At 41.3% G+C, this 17,762-nt stretch overlaps 1 protein-coding gene across 3 annotated transcripts in view; it reads left to right on the forward strand.

Moving 5' to 3' along the window:
* The window catches only part of STAB2 (stabilin 2), a 171,397-nt gene that overhangs the window by 95,516 nt on the left and 58,119 nt on the right, over nt 1-17,762 (forward strand). For all 3 annotated transcript variants that reach the window (XM_036760302.1, XM_036760303.1, XM_036760304.1), the window contains 8 exons: nt 1,391-1,486; nt 3,472-3,667; nt 4,763-4,858; nt 7,909-7,954; nt 9,685-9,761; nt 11,947-12,072; nt 14,001-14,074; nt 16,403-16,474. In XM_036760302.1, coding sequence (XP_036616197.1) covers nt 1,391-1,486; nt 3,472-3,667; nt 4,763-4,858; nt 7,909-7,954; nt 9,685-9,761; nt 11,947-12,072; nt 14,001-14,074; nt 16,403-16,474 — 783 coding nt within the window. The remainder of the gene's footprint in view (nt 1-1,390; nt 1,487-3,471; nt 3,668-4,762; nt 4,859-7,908; nt 7,955-9,684; nt 9,762-11,946; nt 12,073-14,000; nt 14,075-16,402; nt 16,475-17,762) is intronic.

Below are 17,762 nucleotides of genomic sequence, written 5' to 3' on the forward strand. Positions count from 1 at the left end.
TTTGCCTACAACAAATGGGCATCACAGATAAGGAAATAAAAAGAGCCCCCTTTCAGAGGGAGGAAATGTGGATGTAACTGCTACCACTCTCTCTTTACAAATGAGGAAAGTAAGGCCCAGAGAGGTTAGCTTGCCCCAGATCATCCAACCAATAAGGAAGTTAGGAGTTGAGTGGTATCACTCCCAGATCAATGAGCGTTCTTTCCACGTACTTTTGTAGTTTTATCTAGATTTCCTTCCATTTAACCCACCTCAGTAAAAGTGTGTCCCCTTAAAGACTCCAGTGACTCATTTTCCCTGGTTGTCTCTGTGACCTCCACCATTCTGTACTTAAATTGTTTTAGTGTTTGGGAAAAAAAATTAATCACTAATCCCCTACTAGGGACAACCTTTAAGTAGAGGCTTCCCAAACCATCCCCAGGATCACTGTACCCAGAAGATACCGCAGATTTCCCCAGGCTAATATATGACCCCATTTCTACTGGCGCTTACTATAGAGAGGTCCCTGGCCCAAGCCTCTAATCTTCAGATTAAAACATTCCTTATAACTCACAAGTTCTTAACCTCAGTATGGACTACAGATTTCTCCCCATAGGTGATAGACTTCAAGAAGCCCTTGAGCTTGGATGGGAATAAGTTACATCTATATTTCAAGAAAAATGGCTTTCTTTATAGAATCTATATTTTGTTTTATGCATTTAAAAACATTATTTGAGAAGGGGGGCCATTGGCTCCACTTGACCATCAAACACATCAATAACATACGCACACACGAGTGCGCACATACACACACATACACACACCTTCTTTTAACTCTTACAAAATCACTGATCAGTCTAGGACCCTAATATTTCTCTCAGGGACTCCATTCAAGTGCTAGTAGAAGCCATAGGGCACCTACCTGGTTCCAAATTCCATCCTTATCTGTTTATTGGTGAGCAACAAAATCATGGAATTTCTAGCCTCCTTCAGTCCAGCACAAATCTCACTTGCCTTTCTCCTTCCAAGAAGAAGACTTAGATTCTCAGAGCAAGATGTTGAAAACAGATGGGGATGGGTTATGGTTCTGGTAGAGGGTAAGAGTGCAGGATGGTAGGGAGTGAGAGAATGGTTGGATGGGATGCAAATCCAGTCTAGTCTATGGCCAGCTAGAGTAAATAGTGAGTTAGGTGATTTTGCTCTCCTTCACTGCCAGTCTCAGCACCAGGGCTGGGTTCCAAAGCTGGGAAGATGAACTCCTCCAGTTCTAGCCAAGGGCAATAATCGTGACTGTACGGTTGGCTTTGGACATGAGGACAGGACTGTGCCCCAATATGCATCTGTCTGCAGCGCTGAGCACTAACGTTCATGAATCCAGCTAAAAGGGAATGTAAATGCCCTTATTTCACAGGATGGAGAGTCAAAGAAATGCGTCTATGTGACTTTCTTCATGGGAAAGAGATCTTTGCATATTGGATGCCAGACAAAATGTGTCAAGACAGTGATTGTGAGTATCTCCCTCCTCACCCCTCATAATGGTTTCCATCCATTCAGTTCCATTCTACCTACCCACGTGCCAATCATTGCACCCTGCTTTGGTATTATAAAGAACAGCCATTCCAATAGGAAGATACAGCTTGTATACAGGGTACTTTACTTTTCGAAGGAAATATTTCAGTTGGTCCTCAAAGCAACAAGGTAGGAATTATTACCTCTATTTGGCAGAAGTAGAAACTTAGGCACAGGCAGGTTGAGTGGGTTTTCTATATCAGTGACCACCCTAGCAGTTTGCTCAGAGATGGATTGAATCATACACATGGCCAGCTGAGACAATAAAAAGCTCATAGGAATCCAGTCCAACCCTCCTGTTTTACAGATCTGGAAAACTGAGGCCTCAGATGAGTCAACTTTCCCAAAGTCAAATAGATTGTAATGTTAGGATCAGGATTAGAACCCAGGATCCCTTGCTCCAAATCTGACATTCATGACACTGCCTTACCTAGACTCAGTTCCTATTTCTTGGCCATAGGAGTTGTGGATGAATTTCTTAAACCAGAGGTCCTACGACCTCAGAGAATAAATCCTCCCACCTTGGTCTGTTTGACTGGAGGTCAATAAATCAGGAAGCAAAACTAGAAGGCAATGCCAGGGAACCAAGGGAGATACGTACACACATGTAGGGTTTACAAAGCCTCAGGGTGTCATTGCCAGAGGCAAAAGGCGCCCATCCAGTGAGACCACTTTTCTTTGGAGGTTGAGTAATAGTGACAGGATGTCAGGTGATTTGGGGGAGAATGTGTAAACCTCAGGGCCTCGGAAGTTGCCAAAGATCCAGTTTGCTCAGTGGATAATGAATTTCCCTGAGGTTGGTCTTATCAGAATATCCTGGTGGAGCTGGAGATCTCTAGTAAAGTAGAAGCCTCTTTCGAGATAAAATCAGTGGCCCAGGTCTCATCCTGTTGTGAATTAAATACATATTGTAGGTCTGTCTCTATTTACACGACCCTGTAATCCTTTTCTTTGACCACTAAAGTTCCTTTTTTCCTGTTGGGAGAAGATGTTTTCCCCAAACTCACAATCTACCTCCTCCACAGGGTAAACACACCCTATTCCTATTTCTTCACTGTCTACCTCAGGTTGGGCAATATATGGCCTATGAGGTTGATATTAAAAGCCCTACTTTTTCTCCCCTTGTGAACCTCTTTCTTTTTTATTCTATTTTTTATTTTTTATTTCTTTTTCATTATTTCCTTTCTTTCTTCTTCTGTCTTCCTGAGTCTCCCATCTTTTTTCCTTTCTTCAGAGACATAAATTTTTATTTTTATTTTTTTCTGAGAATGAGTCTGTCTGGCTCAGGCTGAAAAAACACCATCCCCTCACAGGACCAGTCCCAATACTGATGGACACAAAGGCTTTGGCCTCCATCAGTTTTCTGACCTGGGCTAATTTTCCCCTTCTTATACCTCTGGGTAGCCCCCTACTCCTGGAAGATTTAGAGTCCTTCTTCAGCTTAGATCTGCAGAGCTCAGATGATCTACCAGCCTTAGCTCCCCCAGCAGGAGGGAATCCAGGCCCAAGACACCACATCTGGTAGGTTCTAGATTTTGCTCTGACTTAGGGGTCATTTAGTACAGCTCCTTTCCCCTTGGAGTTAAGGAACTGAAGCCCAGAGAGGTTGCTAACTTGTTCATCATCACACAGGTACCATAAGATCACACATACACTCCTCACCCCTTTATACTTAAATACTGGACAAAACTATGATAGACTTTAAGGATATTACACCTCTGATGCTTTCTACCTGTGTGATCAGCAAGTCATTTAGCCTCTTTCTACCTTAGTTTTATCAATTGTAAAATGAGGAATTTGGGCTGAATTGCCTCTGAAGTCACTTTGGGCTCTAGGGCTATCTGTCATGATCTGTGAGATCCTAAGTTTGGACTAAGAAAAAAAAGACCAGAATGAGACTCAGCCCAACTTTCTCCATTTCAGACCAGAGAATGTTGTGCAGGCTTCTTCGGGCCTCAATGCCAACTCTGTCCTGGCAAAGCCGGGAATGCTTGCTTTGGGAATGGCATCTGCCTAGATGGAGTGAACGGCACCGGAGTATGCGAGTGCGAGGGAGGCTTCAGTGGGACGGCCTGCGAGACGTGCACGGAGGGCAAATACGGTTCCAACTGTGACCAAGGTGAGGAGGGCATGGGGACTTTCCTTCCCTGCAACAGGCGATCTAGGTAACCTCAAAAATGACCTGCCCTTGAAGTGCCTTTGAATCAACTGACAAGCCATCAGCAAAGATGAAGTCAGCACCTTCTCCCCGAATGTTTCTATCTCCAAGTAACAGGGGGACAAAGTATTCTTGGGCTATAGTTTCCAACTAATTGATAAAAATCCATATCACACGTTCTTTGCGTGTGGCCAGTGTTTTCTCAGGCCTTTTCCTTAAATTAAATGCCAGGAAACTTGCCAGGCACCCTCACATACATACCAGCTTTCTGTTAAACACCAGTTCTCACACCGATCATATTCTCGTAATAAGAATCATTCACATTTTTGTGATGAAAGACAGTGTGCCATAAGCAATAAAGGGCTGGCCACAAACCCAGGAATGTATACAGATGTCTGTGTATCTACCGCCGGTGCAACCAAGTGACTTAACTTCTAAGACCTCCAAGTTCTCTTAGCTGGAGAGAAGGCGCTGACCTACATTGGTGGAGGGAATTTCCTCATCCAGGAGTCCCCTATAGCAATTAAATCATAGATCAGATCCCCACCCCTATTTATGTGGTGACTGATACTTACATCATCCTTTAAAGTTTGCAGATCCTTTTACGTTTATTTTGCCAATTGTTCAGTCTTTTCAGTTGTGTCCTGCTCTTCATGATTCCATTTGGAGTTTTCTTGGCAGAGATCCTGGAGTGTTTGCCATTTCCTTCTCCAGCTCATTTTACAGATGAGGAAACTGAGGCAGACAGGGTTAAGTGATTTATCCAGGGTCACACAGCTAGTAAGTGTTATTGGATTTGAACTCAGGGTTTTCTAGACTATTCCATTGGAATATGGCTCTGGCATGCTTTCTGAAACTACACATTCTCTCTGGATGTATTAGCTGTAGGCTTGACATGTTCTATGGTGACCCATGCTCCTCATACGGGGCCAAGGATTTCAGGGAAGTCACATCAAGAGCATGGTGGTAGCTGATGATAGTAACAAACAATGCACATGTTGCTAGCCAGGGCTCACAGGATGGGCTTTTGCCTACTTTTCTTCCTTTTTCATTTAGTATGCAGTTGTGTCCATGGACAATGCAGCCAAGGGCCCAACGGCGATGGATCCTGTGCATGTGACGTTGGCTGGAGGGGCGTGAAGTGTGACACCGGTGAGTCCGTCTTAAGTCTTTGAACAAAACCAATAACGACCATCATTGCCATCATCAAGAATTATTTATAATATCCAAATTACAATTTAGCATATATGATTATATATTATAATCGTATCATAATTAATTCAATGAGATCGTAGTAATTATATAAGCATATAACACAACAGTTACAAGTATCCAATACAATAGTTATTGTAATAATTATATATAAAATGAGTATTATAATTTTATAATATAGCTATCATTATAACACAATAGTTATAATCATTCTATATGATGGTTCATACAATATAACTATCATTAAATTATATAACACAGTTATAATTAGATATGATATGACTATTATTAATATACAGCAATAGTTATAACAATTCTACATATAATATAAATATATTAACATGTTATATATAATATATTTATATAATTATATAATTATCATTTAAATTATATAACACTACTTATAATGATTTTATATAATATAATGATTATTATAAGTATACAGGACATAGTTATAGTGATACATTATACATATAATGCTTAATATAATTATCATTAAAATTATATAGCACAGTAGTTATAATTATATTATTCTAAATATAAAATATAATAATTATATAACTGATGGTTGTTATTAACAATAACATAGGTCTGTGATTTCACTAATATAAGGAACTCAGTGTAAAGGAATATCCCTTTGCGCCTTCTCTTTAACTTAGGCTCTTGGAGAGTGAAGCCAATTGCCCAGGGCCACACGATCACGACAGGACTTGAGCCCCCGGTGTCCTTGCCAGCAAGGCCGGCTCTTGGTCTATCTTTATATCTACTGTGCTGCCTGTAATGATGATAACGTGCTTTGCATGTTCTGAGGGGAGGACTAGAGGTGATCTTACCTCCATTTTACAGATGGAGGAATTGAGACTCAGAGATATCAAGTATCTTGCCCAGGGTCACATAATACCAAGTGTCTGAGCTAGGATTTCAAAACCATCTTCTTGACTCCAGACCCAACCATTGAGCTCACCTCATTAGCTCCTTACTGTTTCACACCCAGCTCATTCCTGTCCTTTCAGGCTACTAAAGGTCTTACCATTTAAAAAAAAGTCTTCTCTTCCACCTCCAGTAGTCTTTCAATGTTCTATCATGGAGTTGAGATGATCCAAGGTCCTTAAAGGCCGAATCAGCAAAGTACACACACGCACACACACACACACACACACACACACACATATACATACATACATACATACATACACACACATATGCATAGTTGCTATCAAACACAATGTCTGGAAACATTAAGTACTAAAGAATTTGTTCATGACATTGTTTTACCAAAGTTTCTGATGGATATGGATAGTTTATTTCCAGATGTATCCTTTACTTATTAGTGATGAGAAGAATCAATGCAATTACAAAAAACAAACAAAAACTCTCCTAAAGAAAAGGACCTCTGACTCTCATTCCAAATCTGTTGATTGGGGTGAGTTGGTGGTCATGGCACCACCAATAGTTAAGAAGCAACTGTCCCCACCCCCAAGATAGCGTTAGGGCCATGTGCTGTCCCACGCATTATCTCATTTAAGACTCAGCCTGTGAAGTGGATGCAACAAATAGGGTGGAGAAACCCCTTTTGACAAATAAACAGGGCTATGGAGCAGCCCAGTGGTTTTCCAAAGGTCACAGCAGCCAATCAGAGAGAGATTTCTAGCTCTAGAACACAGAGCTCCTGACTCCTTATCCCTGCACTCTTTCCACCACGCAATAACTTCTCTTGAACACAGGAGACACAGCTTCTATTCACAGATAAGGAAACCAGAAGCAGCGAAATTGATAACTGACATTCACAAAGTGGTTTAAGATTACAAAGCACTTTATATCATTCAGCCTGGTGAGATAAGCACCATGGATAGTATCACCCCCATTTTAGAGAAGAAGAAACTGACACTCAAGTGAAGTGATTTACCGGCAAATAGCCACATAATAAATTACAGAGGCATGATTTGAACCCACAGCTTCCTCACTCTAAGATGAATGATCCATCCACTTGGCCATCTCTCCTCTCTTACAACACAATATTTAGTTCCAAAGAAAGATATGCAGTGTCAAGAGCCAAGAAAAAGAGACTGAAGATCATGGCTTTCAGGATGTTGTTGAGTTGACCATTCAGTGTGAAGGAGGATATTATAGAGTGGGAGAAGCACTGAGTTTGGAGTCAAAGGACATGGATTTGGATCCTGCTTCCTACTTAGTAGATATCTAGATCTTTCAATTTCCTTACCTTCAAAATGAAGGGAGATGATGTATTAGATGGCCTCTGATATCCCTATCAACTTTGTATCTGGGATCCTATGAAGTTCAAAGAAGGGAAAGGATTTTTGAAGGGCTGGTTTCCTTACCTAGAAGATGCAGGGATCAGACTAGATCTCTTCAAACTCTCAGTCTAGGCTAGCTCATTAAGACAGTCTTGTGAGTGACTGCATCAAAAGCCTGAGATAGACCAAGCAGGTCAGTTGTAGATCAGAGTCCAGAGGCTGGGGAGTCTTCCAAAGATGAGGGAGGGAAATGTAGGGAGCCTTGAGAATTTCGGCTGTGTCCCAGAAGCTCTACATTCCTCATGTGTGCATGCATTGTGGAACCACCTCCATGGTCCAGGAGGTGCCTGGATCACAGGATCATAGAGCTAGAGCTAGACAGAAGCCAACTAACCCTACACTCTCATTTTACAGAAGTGGAAACTGAGGCTTATGAAGGCTCAGTGACCTTGGATCAATCATAAGATCATAGACATTAAGCTAGAAGGAACTCCAGAGGCCATCAAGTCCAGATTTTTCAATTAACAGATGAGCAAACTGAGAGTCATAGAGGCAAAGTGATGCCTCTCCTGCTGATTTGTCTTGGCTCTGTATGCTGTGACTTAGGAAGACTCAGCCATGAACTATATAATAATTAGTTCAATATTACTGGACGTGGAAATAGCCATAGTTTTCAAAGAGATGCAGCCTTCCCAGAGGCCCCAGTGGAGGGATTCATTTGTTTTCTTTTTTCAGAGATCAAGGAAGATGATTGTAACAACACTTGCCACACTAGTGCTAAGTAAGTATCTACCCTGGTTTCTTTCTGAGTGATTTCTTCCAAGGGATCTCCAGCTCCTCCATTACCCTCGGGAATTTGGGGCAGGGGGCACAGAGCTGGTTGGGCTGGATTTAGTCACACTTGATATGGACAGAATCAGTGCCCTACTCCTCACTACATTACAGTTCCTGAACACCATCCTGGCACAGGATCTGTTCCTAGAATTTGTGGTGAGGCTAAAATTAGGACGTCCTAGAATTAGGCCACAAGCAACTTCAGGATGCTGCCACATGGATTCATGGCATTTAGAGCTTGGAAGGAACCAGAGAAATCCTCTAGTCCAGGCCTCTGAGGAAACTGACTTGTACAAGGTCATACAGGCAGTAAATAGATTTTAGATCGAGCCCTGGACGGGACCCCAGAGCCCAGCTGGTCCAAGCCATCATCATTGAGATTGGGAACCGGAGATCTAAAGTCTAAAGTACTTGTCCAAGGTTCCATGGCGAAGAAGAAACTGATTTGGGGTTCAGACCCAGGTCTTCTCTCTCCAGTGCAGAGCTCCTTCCACCACAGTGGGCCACCTCTATCTGGGGCATTTGCAGGAGATAAGAGATATTGTCCCAGTTAAATCTAAATGGCACTGAAAACTTACCAAAAATAGAAAGTACCCTAGTACACCCTCCTGAGGAGCTTGTTTTGCACCAATTCTGTGAAAGCAAGAAGTGGGATGGGGGGGGGTGGAGGGAGAAAGAGAAAGAGAGAAGGAGGAAGGGGAGGGAGAGAGGGGAAAACTGACAGACTTCAATTCCCTGACCTATAGCCTCAGAGGCCACATGTAGTCCAGCTCCACCCAGAAAAAAAAGCTGTGTGACTTGTCCACGGTCACACAGGCCGCAACAAGTGGAATCATTGACTGTCAGGTTTTCCTGGAGCTTCTTTGTGGACATAGTATTTCAGTGTGGTACAGTGCGGGGTGGGGGGTTGGGGCAGTACTGAATTTGGAATCTGAGGAGTTGGGTTCAAATCTCACCTCTGTCACTGCCTATGTGACTTTGGATAAGTCACTTATCTACTCTATGATGAAGTTTTCTGTAAAATGAAGGCGTGGCTCTATGAGTTTAGGGGGACTGAGAATGAGCCTTCCATAAGTCAGAGCTTAGAATAGAAGGGTTTCTGGTGTTCTCTTTCTCTCTCCCTCTCAGTTACTCTAGGTCTTTGCCCCTTTCTTTCTCTTTCTCCCTCCTTTCCTCTCCTTCTCCCTCTTCCACTCCTTCCTCCACCTCTCCCCCTGTCTCCCCTCTCCCATTCTCCCTATCTCTCTCCCTTCCTCCCTCCCCCTCTCCCTTCTTCTCTCTCTCCCTCCCTTTCTTTCTCCTCTGAGATCACTTCTACCCCTAGATCTATGATCCTATGACACCTGTCTGTGCCTCAGTTTCCTCATCCATATAATGTGGGGGTTAGACTCAAAAGGCCACTTCCAGCTCTGACCTGTGGGTTAAATAGCATTGTCTTAACTGGTTGGCAGTGGCCACCCACTGTTGTGAATTGACATCTCCCCAGTTTTAAGCACAGGAAAACACTGCTATGTGTATGTGTTGTTAATGCCAGGATTGTTGTAGGGTTTTATTTGAGTTTTGCGGTCTTTGTGTAACCAGCACTTAAAGTGATGCCTGACTTGGAACAGGTGCTTCATAAATTGTTCCATTGCTTTGTTTTCTGGTCATGAAACTTTCCTCTCTTCTGTTTCTCAGCTGCCTTCTCAATTCCGACGGTACAGCTCACTGCAAGTGTGCAGCTGGTTTTCAAGGGAACGGGACCATTTGCACAGGCAAGTGTATTTCATTTCCTGCCTTTTCAGCTTGCCCTTTGGCACAAGGGACTAATGGAGACTTCTGGGGACTTCAATAATTGTGGCCAATGAATTCACAGGATCACAGACCTTAAAAATGTGACAGATGAGAAACTGAGGCTCAGAAGCGCTGAGCAGCTTGTTCGACGTCATACAACTAGCAAGAACCTGAGAAGAGATTTAAACCCAGGTCTTCCTAGGGGCAGCAAGATAGCACGGTGGGTAGACCACTGAACCTAGGGGCAGGAAGACCTGAGTTCAAGCCCAGCCTCAGACACTTACTAGCTGTGTAACCCTGGGCAAGCCACTTAGGCTCTGTTTGCCTCAGTTTCCTCATCTGTAAAAGGAGAATAATAATAGCACCTGCCTCCCAGGGTTGTTAGAATCAAATGAGGTAATATTCGTAAAGCACTTAGCACAGTGCGTTGTGCATGGTTAGGAAGTGCTGTATGAATGCAATATAAAGTGCTATATAAATCTATTTGTTATCTGTTATTACTTGTAAAGCACTTAGCACAGTGCCTGATACATAGTAGGTACTATATAAATGCTAACTGTTATTATTATTATTTCACTAGTTATTATTTGTAAAGCACTTAGCGCAGTGCCTGGCACATAGTAGGCCCACCTTCAGGTCTAACACTCCATGCACTGAGTCATGCGGCCTCTTTAGTTGAGTGTACTACATGTAGGTTGAGGTCACAGGGGCGCCAAATTATGTTGCATTTGTTGTGTTCATTCTGGGAGCTGCCGTTTGACACTGTTGACTCCTATTGACCTTGCAGGTCACTAGTAGCCCCAGACTCCTTTATTCAGTTCTATTCTCTGAAGCAACAGAAAACAAATCTATTTTGGTTTCCACGTGACAGCCTATGTCATATTTGAAAATACGAATAGAGGGACCCTCAAAGGTGTGTTCACAAGCAGAAAAAATTTTGTCCCCAGATGGAGCTGGTGGAATGGATGGTCCTGAACTACATCTATTTTCATTTGCTGCTGAGTCAGCTAAGGAGCGGGAAAACTGGTGACCCATGTATGATCAACCTCCATAATCAGATTATTGCTTTAGCTAGAATTCCTTCTACAAGTCAACAAACATTTATTAAGCACTTGCTGTATGCAGGCCACTGAATTAGGTTCCAGGGCTACACAGATAGAAATGACATAACCCATGTTTTTAAGGACTACCATTTGAGGGAAGAAATTGGACACATACATAAATAACTATGACATGGAGAGGGAAATGTGATACATGAAGAAGTCTAGAAATCTGAGGGACAAGAGGCGTTCGAACAATAAGGAGGGAGGAGGAAGAGAGAAGTGGCAGAGAAACTCCAAGATGTAGGAGACACCTGAGTTTTGTCTTAAAAGGAAAAAATCATCCTGATCACCTCTCCTTTCCAGCCCCCATACCTAGCCCCTGGCAATTACCTTATACTTAGTTATTTACCTCATATATTACCACATAGTATGATTATTAATGATATAATTAATATGCTAGTCACCTTATATTTATTGCTTCATATATTAGTATTACTATATATTAATAATATAATTACTATATTAATTGCCTTATATTTATTTACTTCATATGGTAATATTACCACATATTAATAATATATATTTTAATATGATAATTACCTTATATTTAGTTTGCTGTGTGTGTTATTTTCTTCCAATGGAATATAAATTCCCTGTTGAAATTATTATAAACTTAAATAGAAAAGCAAGTTACACACAATAAAGATTCATGGTTTCACATACCATCTTTACCTTCTGTTCTCCAAAATAGATGAAAATGCTTATTTTCTTTGGTATTTGTTCAGTTCAGATTAAAAATAAAGAAAAGCAACATATCCAATGACTATAGAAGCGTAAGTGGAAAGAACAATAAACTCCCAAATAATCCAAACTTAATGTTGAGAAATTATAAAGAATAAACTTGAGCCAATGAGGCAACTCCTTCCCTCCCCCTCCTACCATCGGACGTGGAGTCAAAAGATACGGGTTCAAATCTTGGCCAAACGAGGTTCTACCTTTGTGACTTTGGACAAGACCCTACACCTCTGGGCTCAGTTTCCTCATCTATAAAGTGAGGGGGTTGAACTAAACACTGTCCAAGGTGACTTCTGGCTCTCAAGCTCTAATCTATTCCTTTCTGTAGCAATTGACGCCTGTGAAATCAGCAATGGGGGCTGCTCCACCAAAGCGGACTGCAGGAGGACCACGCCAGGAAAACGAGTGTGTGTTTGCAAAGCAGGATACACTGGAGATGGCATCATATGCCTAGGTATGTGCAGAGCTGTAACTAGGGTGGAGAAACTGGACCTTGTCCCTGGGCGCCTAAATTTAAGGGGCAACATCAGTAGCAGCAATAAAAACAACAGAGTTTAGGAACTAATTAACAAGAATAATTAATGAAAATAGGAGGCAGCCACATGATGGCTTTCCCCCTCTATCAGCCATGTCCCAAGGGAGTTCCTCACCTTATCCTGTTTCCCTTCCTAATCCCCATCCAATTACCTCCCCAATGTCAACCTCATGGTATTCCATGGTATCCGCTCATAAGAGTAAGAATTCAATGTCTCTGATTCCTTCCTCCAATGGATTGTTTTGGGGGTTTGGTTTTTTGTTTGTTTGTTTTTTGGTCTCTCCACACCTTTGGTCTTTAAAAGTTGATTTATAGCAATGTTCTTTGTTATGCTGATTGCCCCCAGTGTAAATTTCCCAGGTATAGCTCTGGATTTGGACTCTCGGAAGAAAAGTCCAAATGATGGAAGGTGGCATCAAGCCAAGTGTGGCAAAGAGTTCAAGGGCTAAGTAACAGCATGTGTGAGTTTTCAGGCAGGTAGTTACATGTATGATCTCAAAAGTTAGTCCAGAGAGGGCTAAATTTCAAAAAATAAGATGCATAGTAAGAAGAGTTCTTGGGAATGAAAACATTTTGTGGGAGACTGAATTTTTTAAAAATCCCAACGCTGATAAAAAAAAAATTCGGTTGTTCAGTCATGTCCAATTCTTCATGACCCCATTTGGGGTTTTCTTGGCAAAGATCCTAGAGTGGTTTGCCATTTCCTTTTCCAGCTCATTTTACAGATGAGGAAACTGAGGCAAGCAGTTAAGTCACTTCCCCAAGGTTATACAACTATTAAGCATTTAAGGTTAGATTTAAATTCAGGAAGATGAGTCCTCTATGCACTATGGCGCCACCTAGCTGCCCCAACAACAATAAAATAATGATTAAAAATTATAATAATAAGCCACATCAAAGGACGCCTAAAGCCCAAAGATCCTTGTCTGTCCTGTTTCCAGTCATTAAATCATTCGATCAACAGGCATTTATTAAGTTCTCAACATGTGGCAGTCAATGTGATAAGTTCTGGATACAAAAAGAAGGGCAAAATTACCCCTGCCCTCCAGAAGCTCACATTCTAATGGGGGAGACAAGATAGAAATTACTAGGCACATTCAAAATGTATGCAGAGTTAAGTGGAAGGTAACTTTAGGGGGTAAGGCCTAGGAAAGGCCTCCTGCAGAAGGTAGCGTTGGAGCATGAAGGATTCTACAAGGTGGAGATGAGGAGGCAAAACATGCCAGGCATGAGGGACAGCCAGTGCAATGGCACAGAGGTGGGAGATGGAGAGATGTATAGAAGGAATAGTGAATAGGCCAATATGGTTGGATCAAAGAGGGCAGAGAGGGGAGTAATCGATAAGAATACCGAAAAGGCAGGAAGGGGAGACATTGTGAAGAGCTTTAAATGCCAAAGAAGGTTATATTTGCTCCTAGAGGTAATGGCCAGTATAGTTTTCACCCCACCTACTTGATTCCAGCCTGATCTAAAAAAGCATAGAAACTGTAGGAAATTCCTGCTTGTGTTCTCCCCCCTCCCTCCCTCTCCCCTCCCCCTCCCCCCCCCCTCTCTCTCTCTTTTTCTAGTTTTTTTTGGAGGCAATCAGAGTTAAGTGAGTTGCCCAGGGTCATACAGCTAGTAAGTGTCTGAAGTCAGATTTGAACTCAGGTGTTCCTGAGTCCAGGGCACTAACCACTGTGTGACCTGGCTGCCCCTCCCTAACTCTAAAACTGTTCCTTGACAAAAGAAGTTAAACCCTTCACACCTGTAGCCTTTGTCACAGTCTTGCTATACCCAGTTCTCCTAGGACCCCCTCCCCTGGAAAAGGAGTTTGTCTGACTGATTGTGGTCTTTACGTTTCAAAGAAATCAACCCCTGTTTGGAAAACAATGGTGGCTGTGACCAAAATGCAGAATGCACCCAGATTGGACCCAACCAGGTAAGCTGGGTTTCCATGCCCTTACTGTTTTAGACTTGTATTGGCAGTATCCTTGGGAACCATTACATATTAGCTTCTTTGAAGGGAAGAAAAGGCAGCATGATACCATGTACCATTGATATCAGAGCAGTGACACCATGGCACCAGCTCTGGAGTCAGAAGACCCAGGTTCAAATCCAGCCTTTGATGTTTACTACCAGGTGACTTTGGCAAGTCACTTACTCTCCTGGACTTGGTTTCCTCGTTTGTAAGAAAAGGAGGTTATGATCCATGCAATAACCAATCACATTTACAGAAATCTTAGGATGAATGATACTTTGTACCTCTTTGGCAGAGAGGCAATGAACCAGGGGAGCAGAAAGAAACACTTTCAGATTTGTTGTGTATGAGTTTACTTATTATACAGAAGGCTTTTTTTCAAGGAGGGGAAGACAGAGCTCGTGAAAATAATACTCCAAAAAAAGGAAAGAAAATGAATCATAAAAATACATAAACGAAAACAAAAGAAGGATTATTAGGAACATAATCAGGGTTATGTTAGAATTATTGTATCAAATTTGAATTTCTTTAGAAGACAAGAAGTTGTTCATAGAGGAGATTCCCAGTTTCATAGACAGCCCTCTTCTCCTTGTCTTTTTCAAAAAGGGAAATGTTCACGTTTATTAATTTTATAATAAGAAAAAAAATGATTTTTAAATGAAGGCATTGAACTGTCTTTTCCAGCTCTAAAGCTCAGAGCCTATGAGCAGGGGCAGGATGGGGGCCAGCACAAAGACAGACCTGGAGAAGGTACTTTGAAGTACATGGCTCAGGACCTGACAGTTGCTCTTCCAGGGTAAAGGGAAAAGTATAGGGAAACTAGCAGCTGAATAGGCAGCTTCGGCTACTGCTGACAGCCTAATCATTGCAACAGCTCTACTGCTTCAGAGCCTTCCTCAATCAATAAGCTTTTATTACTCACTTGTTACTGTAATAACAATAGTCTTTATATAGCACCTAATATGTGTCAGGTACTATATAGGAAGCACTTTAAAATTATTATCATCTTTGATTCTCACAACCCTGGCAAGTAGGTATTATTCCCATTTTACAAATGAGGAAATTGTGTCAAATAGAAGTTAAGGGACTTGCCCAGGGTTGCGCAGCTGGTAAATGTCCAAGACTAGATTTAAACTCAGGTCTTCCTGCCTAGCGTCCAGGCTAGGGACAGGCACTGTGCTAAGTCTTATGAATACAAATACAATCTGTACTCTCATGGTACTTACATTTTAAGGCGGGGAGACTACACAGGAAAAAATACTGAAAAGTAAGGGAGAGGGGGAGGTTACCCATGGAGACATGATGGAGACGTCTAGATTACAGACCGAGAAATGAAGAGATGGCTGTTCTGATGCATTACATGCCAGGCTATGTGCCTATGGTACATTATGGGGACAGAAAGACAAAATTGAATGACTTTGCACTGGAGGAACTTCCATTCTCTCCTTACAACTACCCTGTGGAGGAGGGAATATAGCTATTATTATCCCCATTTTCCAGTGAAGGAAACTGAGTCTTGGAAAATGGTTTGGACATAGATCACAGTTTATCAGTGGAGCTGTCCAGACTCAAATCAGAATCTCAGAGCTGGAAGGAACTACAGTCTAACTTATACCAAAATAGGAATGGCATCTATAACTTGATTGGAAGATGGTCAACTGGACTCTGTTTAAACACCTCCCTCCAGTGATGGAGGATCTTCTGCCTTCTGAGGAAGCCTGTTCCACTTTGGAATTTCTTGAATTGTTAAGAAGTTTATTTTCTTAGCCAGAGCCCAAATTTGCCTCTATGAATCCACCACTTGTTACTCCTAGTCAGATTCTTTGGGAACAGTTATGGTTCTTTTGCCAACCTGATGGCCTCCCCTGGACCCTCTCTAGTCTGTCAGTGTCCTTAAAAGATAGGACCTAGAACAGAGTACTCCAGGACATGGTCTGACAACTCCAGTGCTCTTTCTACTACTCTATTCTGCCTACTTGATATAACTTCAAAGATGCAGTGAAGGTCCTTTTGTCCCACAAAATGTTAACCCAGCTTGATAACAGCTGAAATTCCACAATTAGAGATTCATTACTTTCCCTTGAGATTTAAATTGCAACTTCCCTTGAGAGAGGGACTCTATTACACAGTGTGAGTCTTGTGTGGCTCCTGTGAATAAGTTTATCATATAAGTTTATCATAGCTTTTATAGAGGTCAATATTAGTAAGAGGGATGTTGTTTATTATATTACCATTAAAAAGGATCTGAGAGCTGGATAAACATACCGTGTGCCTTTTTCTGTCTGGTAGGCTGCCTGTAACTGTTTGCGAGGCTATGAAGGAGATGGTAAAACATGCACATTCATCAATGTCTGTTTAACGGTAAGGTTTTTGCACAAATGCTTTTTTAAAAAATATAGTTTTTCCATTTTTAACATTCTTTTCTTTTCAAATTTCGAGTTCCAAATTCTCTTCCTCCCTCCCACATCCTTCCATAACCATTGAGAAGGCAAGCAATGTGATATCAATTATATTTGTGATATATGCGATATGATATTAATTATATATATGAAATCATGCAAAACGTATTTCCATATTACTCATATTTGAAAAAAAGAAAGAAAAAGGAAGTGAGAAAATTATACTTCAATTTGCACTCAGTTCATCAGTCGTCTCTCTGGAGGTGGATAGCATTTTTTCATCATGAGTCCTTAGGAATTGTCGGAGATCATTGTATTGATTGGAGTAGCCAAGTCTTTCACAGTTGATCATCATTATAGCATTTCTAATACTGTGAACTACCGGTTTTTCTCATTTCACTTTGCATCAGTTCATATAGGTCTTGCCATGTTTTTTTCTGAAACCACCCCCCTCATCATTTCCCACAGCACAATTTTATGGCCCAACTATTTCAGCCATTCTTCAACTGATGAGCATTCTCCCAATTTCCAATTCTTTGCCCCCACAAAAAAGTGCTGTTGTAAATATTTTTGTACATATAGGTCTCTTTCCTTTTTCTTTGATATCTTTGAGATACAGACCTAGTAGTAGTATTGCTGGGTCAAAAAGTATGGAAAGTTGTATAGCCCTTTGGACCTAGTTCCAAATTGTTCTCCAGAATGGTTAGACCAGTGCACTACTCCACCAACAGTTCATTGATATATGTGTTTTGCCCTCCTTCCCTTCAGCATTTCTCATTTCTGATAGAGGTAAAGTGGTACCTCATAGTTGTTTTATTTTGCATTTCTCTAATCAATAGTAATTTAGAGTATTTTTTCATATGACTACAGGTAGCATTAATTTCTTCTTCTAAAAACTGCCCAATTATATCTTTCAGCCATTAATCATTGGAGAATAGCTCTTGTTTTTATAAATTTGATTCAGTTCTATACTCAGTATATATTTGAGAAATGAAGCCTTTATCAGAAAAAAACTTGCTGTAAATTTTTTTTTGGTATTACTTCATTGTCTATGGTACTTTTTAGCAAAATGTGGTTTCCCTAATTAGTCCTTTTAATTTGGTCTAATTATGCTTTGTCTGAGGTCATGATTACTATCCCCTGCATTTTTTTTGGTTAAGCCTAAGCATTCTGCTCTAGCCCTTTATTTTAATTCCACATATGTCTTTCTGTTTCAAGTGTGTCTCTTGTAAACATGTTGTTCGATTCTG

This window comes from Trichosurus vulpecula, chromosome 5 (assembly GCF_011100635.1).
Source record: "Trichosurus vulpecula isolate mTriVul1 chromosome 5, mTriVul1.pri, whole genome shotgun sequence".
NCBI classification, from domain to species: Eukaryota; Metazoa; Chordata; class Mammalia; order Diprotodontia; family Phalangeridae; genus Trichosurus; species Trichosurus vulpecula.